This window comes from Lissotriton helveticus, chromosome 4_1 (assembly GCF_964261635.1).
Source record: "Lissotriton helveticus chromosome 4_1, aLisHel1.1, whole genome shotgun sequence".
NCBI lineage: Eukaryota > Metazoa > Chordata > Amphibia > Caudata > Salamandridae > Lissotriton > Lissotriton helveticus.
This window is the reverse complement of record NC_136063.1, coordinates 134,834,921-134,856,279: the sequence shown is the minus strand read 5'-3', so window position 1 is coordinate 134,856,279 and position 21,359 is coordinate 134,834,921. Positions and strand designations below refer to the sequence as shown.

General features: G+C 48.7%; 2 protein-coding genes across 2 annotated transcripts in view; one reads left to right on the top strand and one right to left on the bottom strand.

Moving 5' to 3' along the window:
* Positions 1 to 11,802, bottom strand: part of LOC144828414 (general transcription factor II-I repeat domain-containing protein 2-like) — a 70,652-nt gene extending 58,850 nt beyond the window's left edge. Inside the window, exon 1 of the mRNA XM_078686539.1 lies at positions 11,744 to 11,802. The gene's annotated coding sequence lies outside the window, so the exon portion shown is untranslated. The remainder of the gene's footprint in view (positions 1 to 11,743) is intronic.
* Positions 11,803 to 12,366: 564 nt separating this feature from the next.
* The window catches only part of EXOSC4 (exosome component 4), a 34,521-nt gene continuing 25,528 nt past the window's right edge, over positions 12,367 to 21,359 (top strand). The window contains exon 1 of the mRNA XM_078685512.1: positions 12,367 to 12,634. Coding sequence (XP_078541638.1) covers positions 12,464 to 12,634 — 171 coding nt within the window. The 5' untranslated portion in view covers positions 12,367 to 12,463. The remainder of the gene's footprint in view (positions 12,635 to 21,359) is intronic.

Sequence of the window (21,359 nt, the reverse complement as noted above, 5' to 3'; positions counted from 1 at the left end):
TCACTTAATCTCTCCATGCCTAACAAAACAAGCATTGGCAAAGCCAATAGGTCTCGCCTTTGGAGCATTATAAGTGTTTAGACAGAGCTATTGGCTTTGTTAACGTTTTTAATATGTGTTGTAGAGCCTTGTGAATGTTGTGCAGCATGTTATAAATGTATGTTATAATAAAAAAAGTGTTATAACTATTTCTGTCACCTTATATCTAACCGAAAAAAACATTATATATAACTGAGGTGTTGTACTAAAAACCAAATTTCATTAAAAAAAGTGTTCTAGTTTATTTGTTTATGCAATGCTGTCAATTCTTCCTTGCTTGTTGTAATACATTTTTGTTATAGTTTTTATTGTTAGGTGTGGGATATAAACAACGAGAGGGTGGATGTTGCGAAATAGTATTTTAATTAGATAGGAGTAGTGGAGAGTTATTTGTGGAGAATTAATAAATGCCAAATTTCTATGCCAACTGAAGTTGTGTGGAGTGATGCTGAGGTGGTTGTGAGTAGTGGCGGAGGCAATGCTCAGGTGATCCGGAATAATATTGAGGTAATGCTGAAGTGGTGGTGCGCTGGTTCCGAGGTGATGCTTATGTGATGCTGAATGATACATAGGTGGTACTGAGTGATGCTTAGTGATGTTGTGGTGATGAGTTATGCTGATGTTGTGTAGCTGAACTGGTGATTATGTGGTGCCAAGTGATGTTTTTGTTCTGTGTCTCGACAAATGCTGACGACACCCTCAGCACCGCCGAACACCTGCACTTCCAGATCCACACCGACCCCAACACCACCCTCAGAGGAACCCTCGTCTACAGACCCCCCCCCCGGACCCCGACCACAGTTCAGCGACTCCATCGCCGACTTCATCGGCACACACGCCCTCGCTTCCACGGACTACATCCTCCTTGGGGACATGAACTTCCACCTAGAGAACGACACCAACACCACCACCCTGATCGACAACCTCGGACTCAGGCAACTCGTCACAACACCTACCCACTCCGCCGGCCACAAGCTTGACCCCATCTTCTCTGCAAGCTCCCACATCTCCTTCAACCACACCACTGAGCTTCACTGGACCGACCACCGTTGCATCCACTTCACCTTCCGGAAAACCACCACACACCCAACAGATGCAGTGCCGCTGCTGGGGCAAAGTCACCGAAGACCAGCTATCAACCACCCTCACCCGCAGGTCACCAGCAGACCCAACCGGCCCCGACGCCGCCGCTCGCAACCTCAGACACTGGATCAACGACTGCGCCAACAACCACGCCCCGCTCATGAAGCCCTCCAAAAGCCTCACCAGCAAGAAAGCCAGCTGGTTCACCGAAGACCTCCAGGCCTCCAAGCAAACCTGCCGAAAGCTGGAGAAGAACTGGATCTGTGAACGAACACCAGAAAGCTACACAGCCCACAAGAACGCCACCCGCAGACACCACCACCTCATCAGACCCACCAAAAGGGCCTCCTTCAAAGACTGCCTAGACAACAACGCACACAACAGCAAAGAGCTCTTCAACATCGTGAAGGAACTCTCCAACCCCAGCTCCAACACCAATGACATCGCACCCTCGCAAGACCTATGCGACTCGCTGGCCTCCTTCTTCCATCACAAGATCGCAGACACCACGACCGCACCAGCATCCACTGAGACACCCGCCCCCACGACCACCATCCGCACCAACAGCCTGTTCTCCTGGACCAACATCAACAACAACGACACCATCAAGTTCATGAACACCGTCCACTCCGGATCCCCGTCAGACCCTTGCCCACACCACACCACATCTTCAACAAAGCCAGCACCACCATCGCACCCCATCTACGGAGAGCCATCAAAATCTCCTTCGAGACAGCGACCTTCCCGGAGAGCTGGAAACACTTGGAGATCAACGCCTTACTCAAGAAACCCAAAGCTGATCCCAAGGACCTCAAGAACTTCCGACTCATCTCCCTGCTCCAGTTTCCGGCAAAGGTCATCGAGAAGGCCGTCAACAAACAACTGACCAGCTTCCTCGAGGAGAACAGCATCCTAGACCCTTCCCAGTCCGGGTTCCGCAGCAACCACAGCACCGAAACTGCCCTCATCGCCGCCACCGATGACATCAAGACCTTGCTAGACAACAGAGAAACCACGGCCCTCATCTTCCTGGACCTGTCAGCCGCCTTCAACCCGGTCTGCCACCGCACATTACGAACACGCCTCCACAACGCCGAAATCCAAGAGAAGGCCCTGAATTGGACCACCTCCTTCCTCTCCGGCAGAACACAGAGCATCCGCTTCTCCCCTTCCACTCCGAAGCCACCGAGATCATCTGCGGCGTACCCCAGGGCTCATCCCTCAGCCCGACCCTGTTCAACATCTACATGGCCCATGTAGCCCGACTGCACGACCTCAACATCATCTGCTATGCCGATGACACCCAGCTGATCCTCTCCCTCACCAAGGACCCCCGCACCACCAAAACCAACCTCCAAGAAGGAATGAAGGCCGTCGCTGATTGGATGAGGAACAGCTGAGTAAAGCTGAACTCGGACAAGACGGTGGTCCTCATCCTCGGATCCACCCCCTCGGCCTGGGATGACTCCTGGTGGCAGACTGCACTAGGAACAGCCCCAACACCCACCGACTACGCACGCAACCTAGGGGTCATCCTCGACTCCACCCTCTCCATGACGAAGCAGGTCAACGCTGTCTTCCTCCTGCTTCAACACCCTCCGCATGCTCGGCAAGATCTACAAGTGGATCCCCACCGAAACAAGAAAGACGGTCACCCAGACCCTCGTCCGCAGCAGACTGGACTACAGAAACACCCTCTACTCAGGAGCCTTGGCCAAACTCCTGACACGTCCCCAATCCATCCAGAACGCCTCCACATGCCTGATCCTCGACATCCCTAGCCGCAACCACATCACACCCCACCTGAGGGACCTGCACTGGCTCCCTGTCAACAAGGGAATAACCTTCAAACTCCTCACCCACGCACACAAGGCACTCCACAACACCGGACCAGCGTACCTCAACAGCCGACTCTGCTTCTACACCCCCACCCGCCAGCTCCGCTCCGCAGACCGCGCCCTCGCCTCTGTCCCCAGCATCCGAAGAGTGACCGCCGGCGGCAGATCATTCTCCCACCTCGCCGCCAAGAAATGGAACACCCTCCCAATCCACCTACGGGAGACCCTAGACCTATTGACCTTCAGAAGACTCCTCAAGACCTGGCTCTTCGAACAGTAGCAGCCCCCACCCCTCCTTAGTACCTTGAGACCCTCACGGGTAGGTAGCGCGCTTTACAAATACTATGATTGATTGATAAATTGAGGTGTTGCTGTATTGATGCTGAAGTGGTGCTGCGTTGGTTCTGAATTGCTGCTGGTGTGGGGCTGTGCAGTTGCTGAGCTGGTGTTGCACTGGTGGTGGTGCACTGATGTGGAGGTGGTGCTGTGCTGATGCTGTGATGGTGCCGTTTTGATAATGAGGTGTTGCTGCAGTGCATCTGAGGTAGTGCTGTGCTAATTGTGACTTGTTGCTGCACTGGTGGTGGTGGTGCACTGATGAGGTGGTACTGTGTTGATGTTAATATTGTTATGTGGTGATAAGGTACTTAGGTGATGCTGTGCTGGTGCTTAGGTAGTGCCGAGTGATGCAGAGGTGCTGCTTAGTGATGCTGTGGTGGTGCTAAGTGATGTTGTGGTGGTAGTGAATGATACTTAGGTGGTGCTGAGTGAGGTGGTGGTTTGTTGGTGGAAGGTGGTGCTGAGTGATACTGATGTGGTGCTGAGTGATATTGAGGGGGTGTTGTGTGATGCTACGGTGGTGCTGATTGATGTTGCGGTGGTGCTGACCGATGCTGCGGTGGTGCTGACCGATGCTGCGGTGGTGCTGACCGATGCTGCGGTGGTGCTGACCGATGCTGGGGTGGTGCTGACCGATGCTGGGGTGGTGCTGACCGATGCTGGGGTGGTGCTGACTGATGCCGGGGTGGTGCTGACTGTAGCTGGGGTGGTGCTGAGTGATGCTGAGGTGGTGCTGAGTGATGCTGAGTGATGCTGAGTGATGCTGAGTGATGCTGAGTGATGCTGAGTGATGCTGAGTGATGCTGAGGTGGTGCAAAGGTAGCACGAACCACAGGTGCCAGATGTGTGAAAGGAAGCGTGCACCACGGTGCTGAAAAAACGTGAATGTTAAAAGGTGCGGTCAATTTTTAAGCTGTGCAGTGGGGTGAAAGGAAGAACGCACCATAGCTGTGCAATGTGCAATAAGGTGAAAGGAAGCACCCACCACAGCTGTGCACTGGGGTGAAAGGAGGCACACACCACATATCTGCACCGTGCAGTGTTGTGAAAGGAAGCACGCACCACTACTGTGAAGTGGGGTGAAAGGAAGCACTCGCCACAGCTGTGTACTGTGCAATGGGGGGGGAAGGAAGCATGCACCACAGCTGTGCATTGTACAGAGATGTCAAAGATAGCATGCATCACAGCTGCGCAGAGATGTCAAAGGAAGCACGCAGCACAGTGATGACAAAACGTGAATGTTAAAAGGTGCGCTCCATTTTGAAGCTGTGTACTGTGCAATTGGGGAAAGGAAGCACGCACCACAGCTGTGTACTGTGCAGAGATGTCAAAGGTAGCATGCACCACAGCTTCGCATGGGTATGAAAGGAAGCATGCACCACAGTGCTGAAAAAACACGAATGCTAAAAGATGCGGTAAATTTTTAAGCGGAGTACTGTGCAATGGGGGGAAAGGAAGCACACACCACAGCTGCGCAGAGGCATTATTTAGCAGCCGGTGCCTGCAAGCGCGCATAAAAAGCAAGTGCTAATAATTAAGTGCCCATGTGCGCACCGGCAGACATCGGCTCAAATTAAGCCCCCAGCAAGGGCCTGCGTTACGCCCCTGGATCAAGAGAGTGCGAAAAGCAATGTGGGGAAAGGAAACACGCACCACGGCTGAGCAGAGGTGTGAAAGGAAGCATGCACCACGGTGATGAAAAAACGCTAATGTTAAAGTTTTTAAGATGGTACCGGAAAAAGAGGTGACCATAGAGGCCAACTACAGAGTACAGTAAATGTCTTTACAATAACATGCAAACACAAAGGTAACGGTGCAGGAAGAGGGTGCTGACATTCGAGTGCTGGAAAAAGAAGCGAGCACTCTTGTGGGGGTGGGGTCTGTCCCTTGGCGAGGGTGGAGGGGACGCACCTTGGAAGGAAAGCTGCAAGGTCTTTAAATGAAACATGATCCACAACAGATGGCACCCTGCGCGCCCCCGACAGCTAAACGCTGTGGGAGTAAACATTTTTAGAAAAGTTGAGACAAGCACCGGCCTTTGGCCCATTGCATGCTTTAATTTTTTAAAGCTACACGCAAAGGCCAATAGCATGTGTGGAAAATCGAACACCACACACACGAGTTTGCAGAAAGTCTGAAGTGATTCCAAAAGGCCTCTCCTAGAGCAGCGCTGCGCTAGGCTCGACCTAAAAATCAATGTGTCCGCCTCTAACGCAACTGGTGCTCATGTAAAGCTCTCTGTTACCGTCAGGTCCAGTTTGTGAAATATAAACCCCCTTACTCCACCTCCCCCAAGCCAAAAATGCTAGAAGAATGGCTTGGGCCACAGTTATTAACATTTTTTTATGTGTATTTAGTTAAGAACCAACTGTTGTGCTCATCTCTAAATTTGGCAAACAGTGCCACCATGTGCCAGACTGTCTAAAGTGCCGCTGTTGACAATTAAGTACAGGTGTTGAGTACCGGAAACCATCAGTTCAAATTAAGCACTGCCCTACTCACAAATGACTGATAAGTCAGCAACACCAAAATCATGCATTCTAGATGCCTGTAAAATATGAATGTTCGGTTGAGGAAGGTACTTACATCACAGAGGGCTCTTGATATTCCACACCAGATGATTGGGTGACAACTGTTGCAGTTAGGGCAGTTCCTTGGCTAGACTGAAAAGATTCAAGTCCAGGGGTGGGGGGCTTGCCCCCCACCCAGTGGAGTGGAGTGGTGTGGCTCACTGGTTAGAGGTGGCAGACCCGGAAGCAGAGAACGGCCCGGGACCAGGGTTCAATTCCCGACGCGGCAGGGTCGTAGACCAGGGTCAGCGGACTCGATAATTCTCGCCTCGGTGCCTACTCTAACCAGGGATCACACTCGGCAACTCTGGGCATTAGCTTGCCTCATCTCTACAACGGCCCCCCACATTCGCCGGGGATGCCTGGTTTCACCTTGGAGATACCCAGTAGGGACCATCTCACAGGGATAGCCAGGACGGGTTCCCCAGCGGTCTACAGCGGTCTACAGCGCCACGACGCCTCAGGGCAGCAGTGCGCTTTACAAGACACATACAATTACAATTACCAGTTGATGAAATTACTGCACTTGTGATAAAGTGTACCTCAAATGGTCACACCCAAAACCTGGAAAAGCCACACACTAGCATACATGAAATGTGAAAATTTCAGACTAAAGATCACTAGAAAAGTGGGACTGCTAAAAGTATTCACTTCATCGATTTCAAACTGAGCTACCTGCCAGACTTTCATATTGGATACTTAAAAAGTTGATGCATGCCTTTCTGAGGCGCTAGAAGAAGGGGGCAGGGGTGCTGCAGAACGAACAAAATAACCATGCTGAAATTCAAAAGGTAAATGAGCAATAAAGATGCCTCTAAATGTTATTATTTATATTGTCACATTTACTGTGCATTCAAAAGAGAATAAATGTCAGGCTATGTCTTCTGACTTATTCTTTTAAAAGGGAGGTTGGTGTTTATTTTTATTTTCTCCGACAGCAAACTTACAGGATTTTGTAAACTGAACTATAACAATCTTGCTGCGTACAGTGGGTGTGAAAGGAAAGGCTGAAGGATGTTTTGATCACATAACAAAAGGTATCCGTAAAAAACAAAACACCTGAAATAGATCTGTTGAAATATTTCAGAATATATCAGCAAGGTCGAAAACATGAATAAAGCACTTCTTTGGCTTTTGAAGAGTGATGGAAACAAATGTTTTAATAAAATCATAAACAAATTAATACACTAAAAATCTGATTTCCACACATTGAAGAATTAGCACTTTACACAATACTAAGCCCTGTCAGCTGAAAACCCAGAGGAATCGGGTTTTTAGGTCTCGCCTGTCAATGCGCTTGCGCATTGAGCTTGCGAGAATATAGGGGCTTATCCAGAGCTTAACCATCGGGGCGATTCCATGCAGTGCCCGTGAAAAGCAAGCTCAATGCGCAAGCGCATTGACCTAAAATGCTGGTGCACATGAAAGCCAGCCATCTGCCGCCAGCAGCTTCACCGCCCCTGCTGCATCAAAGGATTTTGGTCATGTCGCATTTCTCCTCCCCCCTCCCCACAGCAATGCCAAGAGCTTTCACTTTCACGGCCGCCAGGCCGTGTCTCTCGTTTCTCCTCCCCCCTTCCCCTCTCCCCACTCGCTCATGTATGTATTTATTTACTTATTAAGCGCGTCTGCCACCCAAAGGGTATCCTGGCGCTGAGACTGCATCTGTGCTACAAACAGGTCTTCCAATTACATTTTCCTTGGGAACAGGAACGTTTTCAGGTCCTTTTTAAAAGAGGGGAGATCCTGTCTGCTCCTCAGTGTCAACGGGAGCGAGTTCCAAAGTGTGGCGGCCGTAAAGCCAAACGCCCGGCCGCCCATCCTCACTCTATTTATCCTTGGAACCGTCACTAAGAACGCAGAGGAGGATCTTAAGGATCTAGTGGCGCAGTACCAGGAGAAAAGGTTTCGGATCGGCGTCGGCCCCAGTCCATGCAGGGCCTTAAAAACAAGACAGGCTGCCTTGAACAATATTCTCTGCTGGACAGGTAGCCAGTGAAGGTCAGCCAATGCTCCAGTGGAGGAAGCAGATCGAGGACGCGCTAGGGCCAGCGTAGCTGCCATATTTTGTATCCTCTGCAGTTTTAGGATTAGAGTTTTTGGGGCCCCCAGAAGTAGTGCATTGCAGTAATCTAACCTGCTAAGAATAGAGGTGCGCACTACTTCTGTTCTAGCCTCTTCAGGGAGAAGTGGTAAAATCTTGCGTAGGGCCCGGAGTAGGCCCATACAGGTCGCTATGGTTTTGTTCACCGACGCGTCAAGCTGCAGGTTGAATTCAAACAGAACTCCCAGATTACGGACCGACTTTGCGGCCTCTACCGTGCCAGAGATAGATACAGGCCAGAAATCGTCCGGAAGCAGGCGCGGTTTGCGATCTAAAGAGCAGTGGACCACTTCCGTTTTTAGGCTGTTAAATTGTAGCGAGTTCGCACACAGCCACTCGGCTGTAGCCGACATACAGCGGTGAAATGTGTCCATTGACACTGCCTTGGCGCCCTCAAATGAAAAGATCAACTGGGTGTCATCGGCATAATTGATGACCGATATGCCGAATGACTTTATCAAGGCGACCAGAGGTTGGAGATACAAAGGTGTCATCAAAGGCTGCTCACTCTCCTTCTCCCCCGCCCCCCACCCCATCCGACTTGTCTCTACTGTGTCCGGCTGCAACTTCTACAACCCGATTGTCCCGTATTCGGATGGGTAGAGGGCCCCCTGGGACATTTTATGTTAGTCTTCTGCAGAATGTCGTCCGCTTCATGGGCTGCCATACGCATATATGTCTAACATGCATGGCCGTTTTCATCGTTATTACTTTTGTATTACCATGGCGGCAATGTGTTTAACATATATGTGCACGAGCGCCACGCTTTGTTTAAGCTCAGCGCCCATGCATCCAATTTGCTCGAGCACTCTGGAAAATGCTGCCTATATCTCGAGCGGACCAGAATGGGGCCCGTATTTGAATCAGTACAATTGGTCAATGAGATATCCAATGACAGCATTCCTTAACATTTAAAATTATTTTGAGGCACCCGCGGAAGTGTTACACTCGCGTATAGTACAAACCGATGCCCGAAATGTTACACTCACATATAGTACAAACCATTAATTATGCTACAGCACGGTTGAAGCACAATTTACTTTCACTGCATATTGCACATAACCATACACAAGGGGGTAGCGTAGCCAAACAAATAACATACCCCCTACTTTAAAGCACATCACAAATGGGTTTGAACAAGCGTGTAAGTGAGCCTGAACGGCCTGTTGAAGGTTCGGGGGGAGGGAGGTTTCTCTCCCCCATTCATTTTTTTTAATTCAAATTTGGTTTAGTGGGTTCAGATTACAACATACATTTCAAACAATATGGCCAAAAGCTTCACTTGTTTTGCTTGTTACATTGGTGTCCCAGACAGCGGTAGCAGCAGGGAAGGGGTGTGTAAACCGCCGCATGACTCATCTTTCCAGCAGTCTGCACGGCGTTCAATCATAATGTTGGCTGGGATTTACGCATAGCATGTAGACTGCACTAGAGGATGAGGGAGGGTCCTATATATTTATTTCTTTGCTTCAAACAGTAAATAACATGTCCTTTTTCATCCATGTGACTCACGCACGGTGCAGGCAGCGCACGAGCACAGCCCCGGATGAGAGGATGAAGCGGCAGAACGCGGACCGCAGCAAACTCCGGAGGCCTTTGAATCAAAGCCGAATCACAGAGGGAATCTACACCAGGTAATGGGGGAACAACCCGGTGGGGCGGGGGATGTGTGTCTCTTTGCAATTCAGCTTGGCCGGGTTTCGGAATGAGGCAGTGCAGGCTTGGCGGGGACCCTGCTCAGGAGTCAGGTTACGCCTCTTCTTAGATTGTCCACCAGGATAGTACTGACTGCTACCATCCCGAAAAGACAAGCTGCAGACTACCAGCATCCCAACAGCAGTAAACTGCAGATGTCTCCATCCTTAAGGCATTAAATGCACTGACACCAGCAGGACAGCTCTTGCCCCATACTGCCGCGATTTGTGCAGGCTGTCAAATTCACTAGGGCACACAGTGCACTGCCAACACTCGCTCCATAATAGCGCCACTCTGGTAGCATTCATTGAAAACTGGTTTCATTCTTCTAAAAATCGGTACTCGCGGTGTACACCCTATAGAAGTCACATACTCTGACTGTATGGGCTGCAGAAAGCTTTCACACTTGAGAAACACTCGTTGCAGACCGTCGTCATCCAGTGGCCAATCAGCACAGATTGTCATCATTGCAACTGCCTGTTGTAGACTTCCACCACACTGAAAGTATAGACTTATTGTATGAGCACCCTAAAACACTTGGGCACATGGGTTCTCACTAAGAAGACTTGCTGGAGACTGGTATATAACCATGACAGCTTTGAGTGTGGACTGTCATAAACATAGAAATACCCCATTATATACTCTCATCATCCTGCTAGTAGTGACTGCATCCCCCCAAAAATTTCACTCTAGTTGCGCCTCTGCTGCCGACTGCAATCACCATAAGAGGACCAATTGTAAACTGCTAATATTGTGACAGCTCTCTGTGCAGACTGTCACCAGACATTCAGTACTTCGTGCAGACTGTCTGCATCCTGGCATCTCACAGTACAGTCATTCAGCATACTGACATCACTAAACGAAAGCTCTTGCTATGATGACAGTATTCTGATCATCCTAATATCACTCAGAGCAGTTGGTCCCCATGCTGGCTTTCAAGACCAACACATTAAAAAAAATTGTCATTTACAAAACAAATAGCTCCAACTTTTCTAATGCGAGACATATTGCATTTCCAATGCTTGTTGCTTGTAGGAATCGGGAGGCGGGAGACTAGCCTTCAAATCGGTAGTCTCACGCCTGAATCGGGAGTGTTTTTTTTTTTTTTTTGTAGAGTTTTATATAGCGCGAACTAGACCCGAACCGAATCAGGTATCAGAGCGCCTTACATAGCACAAGTTACGTTTTACATGAGGACACACACTTTCATTTTATTTTTAGGCACGGGGAAATTAAGTGATTTGCTCAGAATCACAGGAGGTTTTGGCGTTGTTACCGAGACTCAAACCCAGATCCCCAGGTCCGAGGTCGAGCGCCTTAGCCGTTGGCATGTCTGGCACACTTCCAAAGCCCATACATGCAAGTAACCCGATTCAAAGCCCCATTCTCCTGATTGTTTTTTTTTTTAAATCTCCCACTTTGCAGATCCTTCTCCTACCTGGCAGCCAAGACATGGAACTCCCTCCCCACTCACCTACGGCTGACCCAGGATCACCTCTCCTTCGGGAAATTACTCAAGACCTGGCTGTTCGAGCAGTAGCGACCCCCCCTCAGCGCCTTGAGACCCTTACGGGTGAGTAGCGCGCTTTACAAATGTTATGATTGATTGATTCCTCTCCTGAAATGTTGGCATGTATGCTATGCTTGAGAAATATACTTGAAACAATGTACTCTAAAATGACAGCCAGCTACATACATCCAATAGACCCAATTCAGACGGGAGGCATGCGATTTATTAAACCAAAAATGGCCTTAGTTTGGCTTTCTCCCGCCTGAAATTGCATGTTTCAACAGAAGTCAAAGGGAGAAATACATTTTCCAGATATCTTTTTTATTTCAATCTCACACTTCTTTCTTCTAAAATATTGCCATGTACGATATTATATCCTTACTAATGTCCTGGTGAGTGCATTTATTACGGTTTTTCTTTGAGTGACATTTGGATTTTCCACAATATAGATCACTTCAGTGATGTGGACGGCGGCACTCCACTGGCGCCTTGTCTATACAAACTCCTACTAGTCTGAAATTTCAGGTTTGATCCTCCCCACCCAAGGTCAAACGAGGCTACTTACCTCCCCGCCTATCTTCAACGAAGAACCTAGATTTCGACAGCGAATAGGCACTGTGATGAGGCCAGAGGAAACAGACAAACATCGGAATTGGAGCGTAAATAAACACGTGTGTGACTCACCGCCGTACTGAGTGTACGTAAACCACGCGGCCATTTTGCAGTGGAACAGTTGTATCGCTCAATGCACCAAATGTCCTTCAGCAGCAAGCAAAGCGTTGTTTAGGAGTATAGTATATACTTTTTTAATATGTAATATTCATCTTATTATTATTATTCAAGTCGTCAAAAAGATCTTTATTTCGGCAAAAAATGTGAATAACATAGTTAATATATTACTTAATATATCAGAAATTAACAGGGCCTATCTCAGGCGTTTACTACAAGAGCGTTTACGCTTTTAAACAATAATATTACCGAATTATTTATATCTAATGTGGAATTCCCTTTGTATTTGGCTTCGGTCACTCCTTTTAAAGATGGCCGTCTTCGTTGGGAATTTTCGCGGCATTAGACCCTTAATTTGATGTTCTGAGCATATTAGAGACAAGTGTTGAGGCTTCCAGTAGTAGAAAGAAAGAAGGGTCACGGCCCGCAGAGCCTGGCCCAGGCGGAAATGGCGTCTTGGTGAGCAGCATGTCGGGAGAGGTAGTATTTTGGTCTCTCTTTGCCCAAGCTACTGCACGGGTTGTAGTCTGTCTGTGCATCCTCGCGGGCCGCTGACATGGCGGGAATGGAGCTGCTGTCCGACCAGGGCTACCGGGTGGACGGACGGAAGCCGGGCGAGTTGCGCAAGATCCAGGCTCGCATGGGGGTCTTCGCGCAGGCCGACGGATCCGCCTACATCGAGCAGGGCAACACCAAGGCGCTGGCTGTGGTGTACGGGCCTCATGAGGTGAGCCTCGACTGGTGATGTTTTATTTTTATTTTTTTGTTTTAGTTTTATTTTAGCGCGAACTGGACCCGCAGGAATTGGAGCACTTTACATGGGCAACGGTTACATTACACAAGGCTCATTAATTTTTGGTAGGCGGGGGAAGATTCAGTGAAGTTCTGTTGTCTGTAACTTAAGCACCATCATCCTTACCTGTTGCTTGGCCAACAAGTTATGTTATGTTAACGGAGCTTGTATAGCGTATGGCTACCCCAGCAACGGGGCGTCCCAGCACTAGTGGACAGGCAGCAGTGGTGGAATGTTAAAGTCTAGGTGGTAGGACAGCCAGAAAATGCCTATAGAGTAGGGCGCCACGGGGCAGACACGCACCGCGCAGGCGTTCCTGGCTAGATGGAGGAAAATAGCCAGGTTTTAATCTGTTTCCTGAAAGCCCAGTGATTTTGAGTGAGGCGAGCCGAGATTGGAATAGAGTTCCAGCGGGCAGGGGCCAGGGACCAAAAAGAGCGCCCCCTCCCGCTCTGCTCCTGCACACCCTGGGAGTACAAGCCAGGTGCAGGTCTGCAGAACGTAGTGCTCGAGTCGGCACCTAAAGTGAGCAGAGGCCCTGTAAAATCTGGGGGCCCTGATCGTTCAGAATCATATGGATGGTGCAGAGAGTCTTAAAATGAATTCTCCGTACAATCGAAAGCCAGTGTACGAGGCGGGAGGTGTGGCAGTGCTTAGGGAGGGTGAAGAGTGTGTGGGCAGCTGCATTCTGAGCCTGTTGCAGTCTCTTTGTGACCGTTTTGTTACCACCCAGTAGAAGTCCGTTACAGTAATCAAGGCGAGACAAGACCACTGATTGAATGAACACTTGATGGATGGGTCTGGCAAAAAAAACCCTAAGATGGGGTTTAACCCGGGTAAGTGGCTGAAACTAGTACAGCGGGCCACCCCTGATAGTACCATTTATGAGAGTCTCTTCCAACCAAGAGCATCTCCGTTTTTGAGGAATTGAGTTGGAGGTAGATTTCCTTCAACCAATCTGAGATTAGCAAGACATCCTCCTGGAACCTCAGTTTGTCAAGGGCGGGGTTGTTAGAGAAGGTAAGTAGCAGTGGCTGTAATCCAGGGCCTTGCCAGCCTAGCTCTGCCTCTCGGGGTCCGCCCATCGCGCTGGAGCCGTGACTTGCAGTGCCCCAAGGACTCAGGGGGTGCCGCGGCAGGACTGATGTCCTCCCGCAAAGCGGCGGGAGGTAAAGTATAGTTCATCACCGAGAGAGGTGGGTGAGATCCACCTCGGCAGACCGTGGGGGCACACGGCCAGGCACTAGAGACGGTGTGGAAAGGAGAGCCTGACTCGACTGGAGAGGCTCGGTCCTCGGCACCAACACTATATCTTCAGACAGAGGCTAGACTGCGCAAGGGTGGATATTCCCCCGGGGGGGAACGACAGAATTCATGTGGGTTCCCCCAGTATCCAAACTTTGGCATCAGCGAAATCTTTGACCTGCCTACCTGGAGAGTGCAGGGCAAGGCTGTACCGCCGCTTGCCCTGGGTGACCCTAGTAACGTCCGGAGTGGACACTTGGCGGCATAATGAATCGCAGTAAAGCCTCAGGGGCCCAGGGGATAAAGATGACGCAAATCAATAAACGGGACCGCTACACTGTACCTATAGATATACAACAGAATTGGTTTTCCAGGGATACCACCCAGGGTGGCTTGGGTGAAGAGGAGCAGGAGCTATCGTTGAAGGATGTCATGGACGCCAGCACTGGAGTAAAAACCTCCCTAGACCACAAAATGGACACTATGGTGATCAACGTGAATCTTATCAGGGCTGATCTGGTGAAACTTAACGAGAAAGTCTGACAGGTAGAGTTCACTGCCACCAGTTTCGTTGGGGATGTCTCGCAGCGTCAAGGAGAAGTCCGCGAGCTCCAAGATTTCCGCAAACTCGCGGACCTTAAAGTGGACGACTATGAAGGCCGACTCCAGCGCAATAACCTCCGCATTCTGGGTGTTCCGGAAAAATTGGAGGGGCAATCCCCCGAACTCTTTGTTGAATACCTCATTCTCAAACATTTGCAGCATAAAAACCTCAGTAAATTCTTTATCGAACGAGCTCCTAGGGTCCCGGACGGCTGTCCCAAGCCAGGCGCTCTCCCGCGGCAGATGCTGGCTAGGGTCCTGAACTACCGAGACAGAGATGTTATCCTTCAGAATGCGAGGGCGGGGGCCCCCTTCATTACGAAAACGCAGACATATTCCTTTTCCCGGACTTCACGCAGAGGGTACAAAGGTAGCGGAGGTCGTTCCCCCTCAGTGAAACATGACCTCAGAGAGAGAGAGGACTGAAATACTCGATGTTCTTCCCAGCGCGTCTCCGGGTTGAAGCTGAGGGAAGAGCGTGGTTCTTTGAACACCCGGTGGCGGAGTGGATCGAGCTTCGTGGAGTGAGGAGCCCAAACAACCGCAATGGCAGGGTGTGTGCAGACAATCGACCTCCCTGAAGAGGAGACTTGGCTGGAAGCAGAACCTGAACGGAGTAAATGGAGCCTGGAGCGGGGTGGGCTTGGGAGGAGGGTTTCTCGTTACTGATAATTTGAGATGGTGGACTCATTTGGACTTGACCCACTTACTTTTTTGGGGATGTACATTTGACTTGGTTGGGGACAGGGAAGTGGAGCGCTTTATTTCCCCCTTTTCTTCTACTTTTAGTTCTTTATGAGGGTGACAGACACTCTGCAAGTTTTTGATGGGCAGTTCTAGGCCCAGAGTGCAGGGCAGCGGGGTGGAGGTTTGTTGGGTGGGGGTGTTTTGTTTGGTTTTCGTTGTACTCATTGCATCAGTGACTTCTATTGCAATTCCTGTAGAGGATGTAGAAACACATGCCGCAATTTCCGTAAAGGAAGTAATGATATTTTTTCAATCTGTCATGGCTACACGGTGGGGCGGAGGGATTAAATTGTTAAGCTGGAACGTCAATGGATTGGTGGACAAGATCAAGCGCAGTGTTGTCCTCTAATAGAACAAACGTCAGGCCCCTGATTTTATATTGCTTCAAGAAACTCATCTCATTGGAAATGCATGCAAAGCCTTACACAGAGGTGGTTACATAATGTTGGCCCATGCAGGATTCACCTCTAGCTCACGAGGGGTGGGTATTATGATGAAGAAATCCTTTCCTTTTGTGGTACAAGCAACCTGGACAGACGACCGGGGACGATATATTGGGGTCTCGGGCACATGGAAAGAGCACCCCATCACACTTCTGTCGGTTTATGTACCACCTGGCTTACAAGCCACCAACTTTAGAGACTTGGGGACTATATTGCTAGCTATTCCAGAAGGTCTGTTAATATTAGGAGGGGACTTAAACTCAGTAGTCTTGGGCGAGCTAGATCGTCATCCCCCCGTGAAGTTAGCTCCACATCATGTTGGCTTCCCGAATTCCTTGATACCATGGGGCTGGTAGATAGTTGGCGGACCTATCACCCAAACACCGTGCAGCACACCTTCCACTCTGGGGCACATGGAACCTCTAACACACAGATTATTTTTTGATCCCTGCATCTCAGATTGCTCACATCCATGAGATTAAACACCTGGCCAGGGGTTTTTCTGACCATTCGCCAGTTTAGCTTCACGTGGTTCTTAATTATAAATAGAGCTCCCGGTTTTATGGTATTTATTTTTTTGCCATTTCCGTCTGTATTTATCCATATTTATTTTTTGGGTATTTTTTCTGTATTTATCCACATTTATTTTTGCCACAAGCAAAAGACGATGCTACAGCTAGTATTTTTCCACATTTATTTAAACTGAAAACACAGCGAAAATAAAATGCCTTTCCACGCTTGAAGTTGAAGGTATTGAGTAAACTTAGTGCTGCACTATTTCTATAATATACAGGAAATGCATTGCATTTGTTAGTATCACAGTATGCTACATACATTAGCTGCAATTCCCACAGTAAAAACGTCTGCATTTTTCATAGTATTATTATTATTATTATTTTTTTTTAATGTTTCCTAACCGTGCTTTGGTAGCCACAGTTCATACAGGGCCCCTGTTCTCTTTTAAACTGCTTGTCATTGGATTAAAAATAAAATCGAACAGCCCTGAGCACACTGAGCAAGTACTAAAATCTACAGCGCTCCTAAACTGGATGTGCTCTCAAAGTTGAACCCCCACTGATTTTTAATTGCTGGACGCTGAAACTGGCTGACTGGGGAAAGCTACTCTGCTACAATCTACTGGGGCTAAGTGAGTCACTCGCCTCAGACACTCCCTTGCGGTGCCCATGTCATGTTAAAGGCAGACGGCCCATTGTCATTCTAAATGTGATAATCATCTGAAGTCAGAATGACAATAGGCTGTCCACAGCCTGTGCGAGGGTGGGGAGGAGCTGTTGCATCCCGTGGAGTTGCAAAGAGAAGTGCGAGCTGGCCCAAAGAACTTTTGAACTCCTGGGGCTTATCACAGGGGAACAGCACAGTTTGCTGAAATGCCCAGAAGCCCAGAGTTAAGGACAAAAGACATCCGTAAAAGGAATGATGCTGCTGAAAACTGGAAAGAAGTCAATGGAGGTGAATTAGTATGCATTAACAAGGCTCCCCGACTACTCCCTTAAACAATTTAACTCCGACTGCGAGCAGCTCAGATGCCCTCCAAAGTTCGATCTTTATTTCTTTGTCCTTAAGGTTTTCGAAACGCTTTCATGCCAACTCAGTGATGTGATTCCCCTGCAGGAGGAGCTCTATTTTTAGATCAGCTTGCAAATCGAGACTAAAATGTAATAGAGGAGGAAATATCCTTAACGTACGCCGAGGTGTGCTTACTCACTGATTAGCACATGCCAGAAGGCGACCTCATCAATGCACAGTTTTACTAGTATTTTGCAGTTTTTACATATAAATGCAGATAAAAGGAAAAATAGTTTTCCGTCTGTATTTATATGTTCAAATCTGTTTAAACGGAAAACCGGGAGCCCTAATTATAAACAGGTGGGACGGGTGTCCCCATCAACCCACGCTATTTCCGAGATCCTAAAATTCGCAAGTAACTTCTCGCAGCAATAGATAATTACTTTATTGACAATGAGGGATCAATGGAATCCCCGCAGACGCTATGGGAGGCCTTCAAGACGGTAATCGGGGGTCAGACCCTCTCCTTAATCTCTGGAAAGAAGAGGGATCACCAGAGAGAGATAGTGGCCATTGAGGCGGAGATTAGCCAATTAGAAACTGACCTGGAATCAGAAGTTACACCTGACAAACTTCACTATCTCAAGCTCCGACAGCTGGAATATAGAGCGTTGGTGACTGACCAGGCCAGAGCCTTGGGGAGAGCAGCGCAGGGGCTATTATATGAGGTGGGAGACAAAGCCGGGAAACTACTAGCATGGTTGGATAAGAAAGAGTGGGCAAGCCGGCTAGTGCCGGAACTTCATGGGAAAGGAGGTAGCCCCCTTACAGATCCCCAAGGCATTGTTGACATGTTTGCGGCCCATTTTGGTGCTGTCTACGCTCCCTATTCCATAGAGGACTCCCGTCAGATGTTAGTTGACATAACGGGGCCCAAGCTTTTGGTGGACGACCATGACTTTCTTGATGGCAATAAATCCAATGAGGACATAGCGAAAGCAATCCAGTCCATCAATTCGGGGAATGCCTCTGGCCCTAATGGACTTCCGGTCGAACTTTACAAACTTAAACCGGACAGACTGGCCCCGTATCTCCAGGCCATGTGTGAGGATTCAAGGGAAAAGGGTTCCTACCGATAGACCAGAGGACGGCCACCATAATCACTATCCATAATGAGGGGAAACCCAAAACTGACTGTGGATCATATAGACCGATTTCCCTCTTGGATGCAGAGCCAAAGATTCTGGCTAAGCTTCTGGCCAACCATCTGATCACAGTGATTGAGACTCTAGTCCATCCAGATCAATCCGGTTTCATTCCACATCGTAACACAGCGCTTAACTTGCGTAGGGTGCATGGAGTATTAGGCAGAGCGGCCTCCATCCTAGGATCAGCTATAGTAGTCTCCCTTGATGCCACCATGGCCTTCGACACCATTGAATAGCTGCATTTTTGGGCAGTGCTGGAGAAGATGGGGTTTTGCCCAAAACATATTCAATGGGTACAGCTCCTATATTCTAAACCTCTAGGAAAAGTGGTAGTTGATAATAAAAAATCGGCCACCTTTGAGCTGGGTTGAGGGACCCGGCAGGGTTATCCGCTGTCCCCCCTCCTGTTTGCTATAGCATTGGAACCATTGGCAGCCTGGATACGCAGAGACCCGATGATTCTGGGCATGCGCTGGTCCCCGGAGTGGGAAGACCACATATCACTCTACACAGACGATATCCTACTTTATCTGACCTTTCCGAGGCGGTCCCTGATTGTTGTCTTAGATATCCTTGCTTTTTTCGGTAGATTCTCCGTATACTCTATCAACTGGAGTAAATCCCTGTTTGTTGTGGCAGGGGAGCCGCCAATCCCACCTAAGGGGTGCCCAATACAGATACGTACAGAGGGCTTCAAGTATCTGGGAATTTTTCTCTCCCTAGATCTAGCGCCTTGAGACCCTCCGGGTGAGTAGTGCGCGGTATAAATGCCTATGATTGATTGATTGATTGAATCACGTTGTTATACCCGGAACCTGCTCTTAACCTAACCAGGCTGCGGAAAGACATAAACAATTGGGAGTCACTCACCCTTTCCCTACTGGGAAAAGCGGCCCTTTTTAAAATGCTTTTCCTCTGCTTTTTATATGCCCTGCAGAATTCCTTAGACCCTGTCCCAACGTCCTATTTCAGGGAGGTAGAAGGCCTTCAGCGGGACTTGTTGTGGAATGGAAAGCCAAGTATCGCCCTCAGTAAGCTCACCCTGAACTGGTGCGATGGGGGCATCAGCCTCCCTGACATTAAAAAGTACTATTGAGCGGCCCACCTCGCTGCCATCAATCATGGCACCTATACCCGTCCCGGGGATCCAGGCTATAACATGGATAGATGGCTTCTCTCTGGTGGGAACTATAACCAAGCCCTTTATTCCAAACCACGACACTTTAAACTCACGGGCCCCACCAAACATTCGGTACATGTTTGGCACACTGCCACTAAAAGCCTTGGATGGAATCGCAGGCTTACACTTGCGACCCCTTATGGGACTCAGAACAGCTAGGTAGTTTGTGGAAAAGCAAGGGGTTTGACAAGTTGAACCTCATAGTTCTTTTGCGTATAGGTGATGTGTGGGACAAGTTGGATGTTAAACCATTTGATTCCCTGCAACAGTAATTCGAGTCAGCTGACTCTGAATTCTTCCGTTACACACAGGTCAGACACGCTTTGCGTTCCCATCTGCAGCGTGGTGCCACCCTTCCCAAATACTCCCCATTGGAGGATAGAGTATTAGGCGGCCACATCCCTGATAACACAATTTCACTGATATATAAAAAAATTATAAATCATATGCCAGACCCTCTTCAATCACTTCGGGAGAGATGGATGACTAGGAATGGCAGGAGGCCGTTTCCTCGCCTAGAATCATGGCAATACCAGCGCTCCTCCGACAAGTCCAACTTAAAGTCCTTCATAGGGTTTATGTGACAGGACCCCAGTTGGTACGGATGGGTAGAATGGACGGGGGGGATTGTAGACTGAGATGTGGCCGGGTGGGTACCTTTATGCACATAGTTTGGGAATGCGACAGTATTCAACCCTATTGGCGCAAAGTACAGAACATCATTAACACAGTCTTGTCCAAGCAACTCAGCTTTGAAGCTCTTAGATGCTTATTGAATATTTGGGAGCCAACAGATCTGAATAATTACATGACACAATGGGTCCCTTTGGGGCTTATGCTCGCTAAGAGAAACATTTCTCAGCGATGGGGAGCCTCCTACAGTGAAAGAGACTGGGAGAAAGATCTTGATTGGTCAATGCCCAGATAAAAGACGGTATATGTGGCCCGAGGTTGCCCTAAGAAGTGGGCCCATATATGGGGCTTTTAGAATTCCTATTGTGGGGACATATGTCAACCGCCCCTCGCCATCGGCAGTGATGACCCCCCCTTCACCCTAGACTTTCCAAGTGATATTTTGTAATAATTGATTTTACCTATTGTCCCCATGTTGCCTGATTTATTACTTCCTCTGTAATGTAATTGATAAGCTGATGTCTGTTTAATAAAAAGTTTTTATAAAAAAAACATCGTCGGGTGCCACTATGCATCATGCCCGTTGAATCGGATTTGCTGCTTTGGAGAATAACATACAGGGAGCTGCAGCAAAGTTAAACCCATAGGTGATTCACCTATGGCGGATCGATTTGCAGGTAGATTCCGGTCTTATGTCTGTTCGCCAGGCAGAAATCTCAGTAGTTTTCATGTCCTAGATTTTAAAATTAGGCAGGTAGAGTACGCTTGTACAATTATCCATGGACCTCAGTACCTTGGGGCCACCATTTAGAGGTTGGAAGCCTTCTACATGGTCTAGGGCCAGTTCAGTTGGTACTGGTCAGCTGGGCCCTTCATGTAAGTTAACTTCTTGCAGCTTTTGAGTCCCTGTAGCTGAACAGGAGGTCAGCCAACTGACCCTTGGAGTCCAATTTTCAGTCCTGGGTACAAATGGGAGCAGGTCCAGCTCCCAGGGTCTCCTTACATGTCACCACAGCAGGTGCAGTCCTCCTCCTGCCTTCCACAGCAGTTTATTTTATTTATTTTATTTAAGA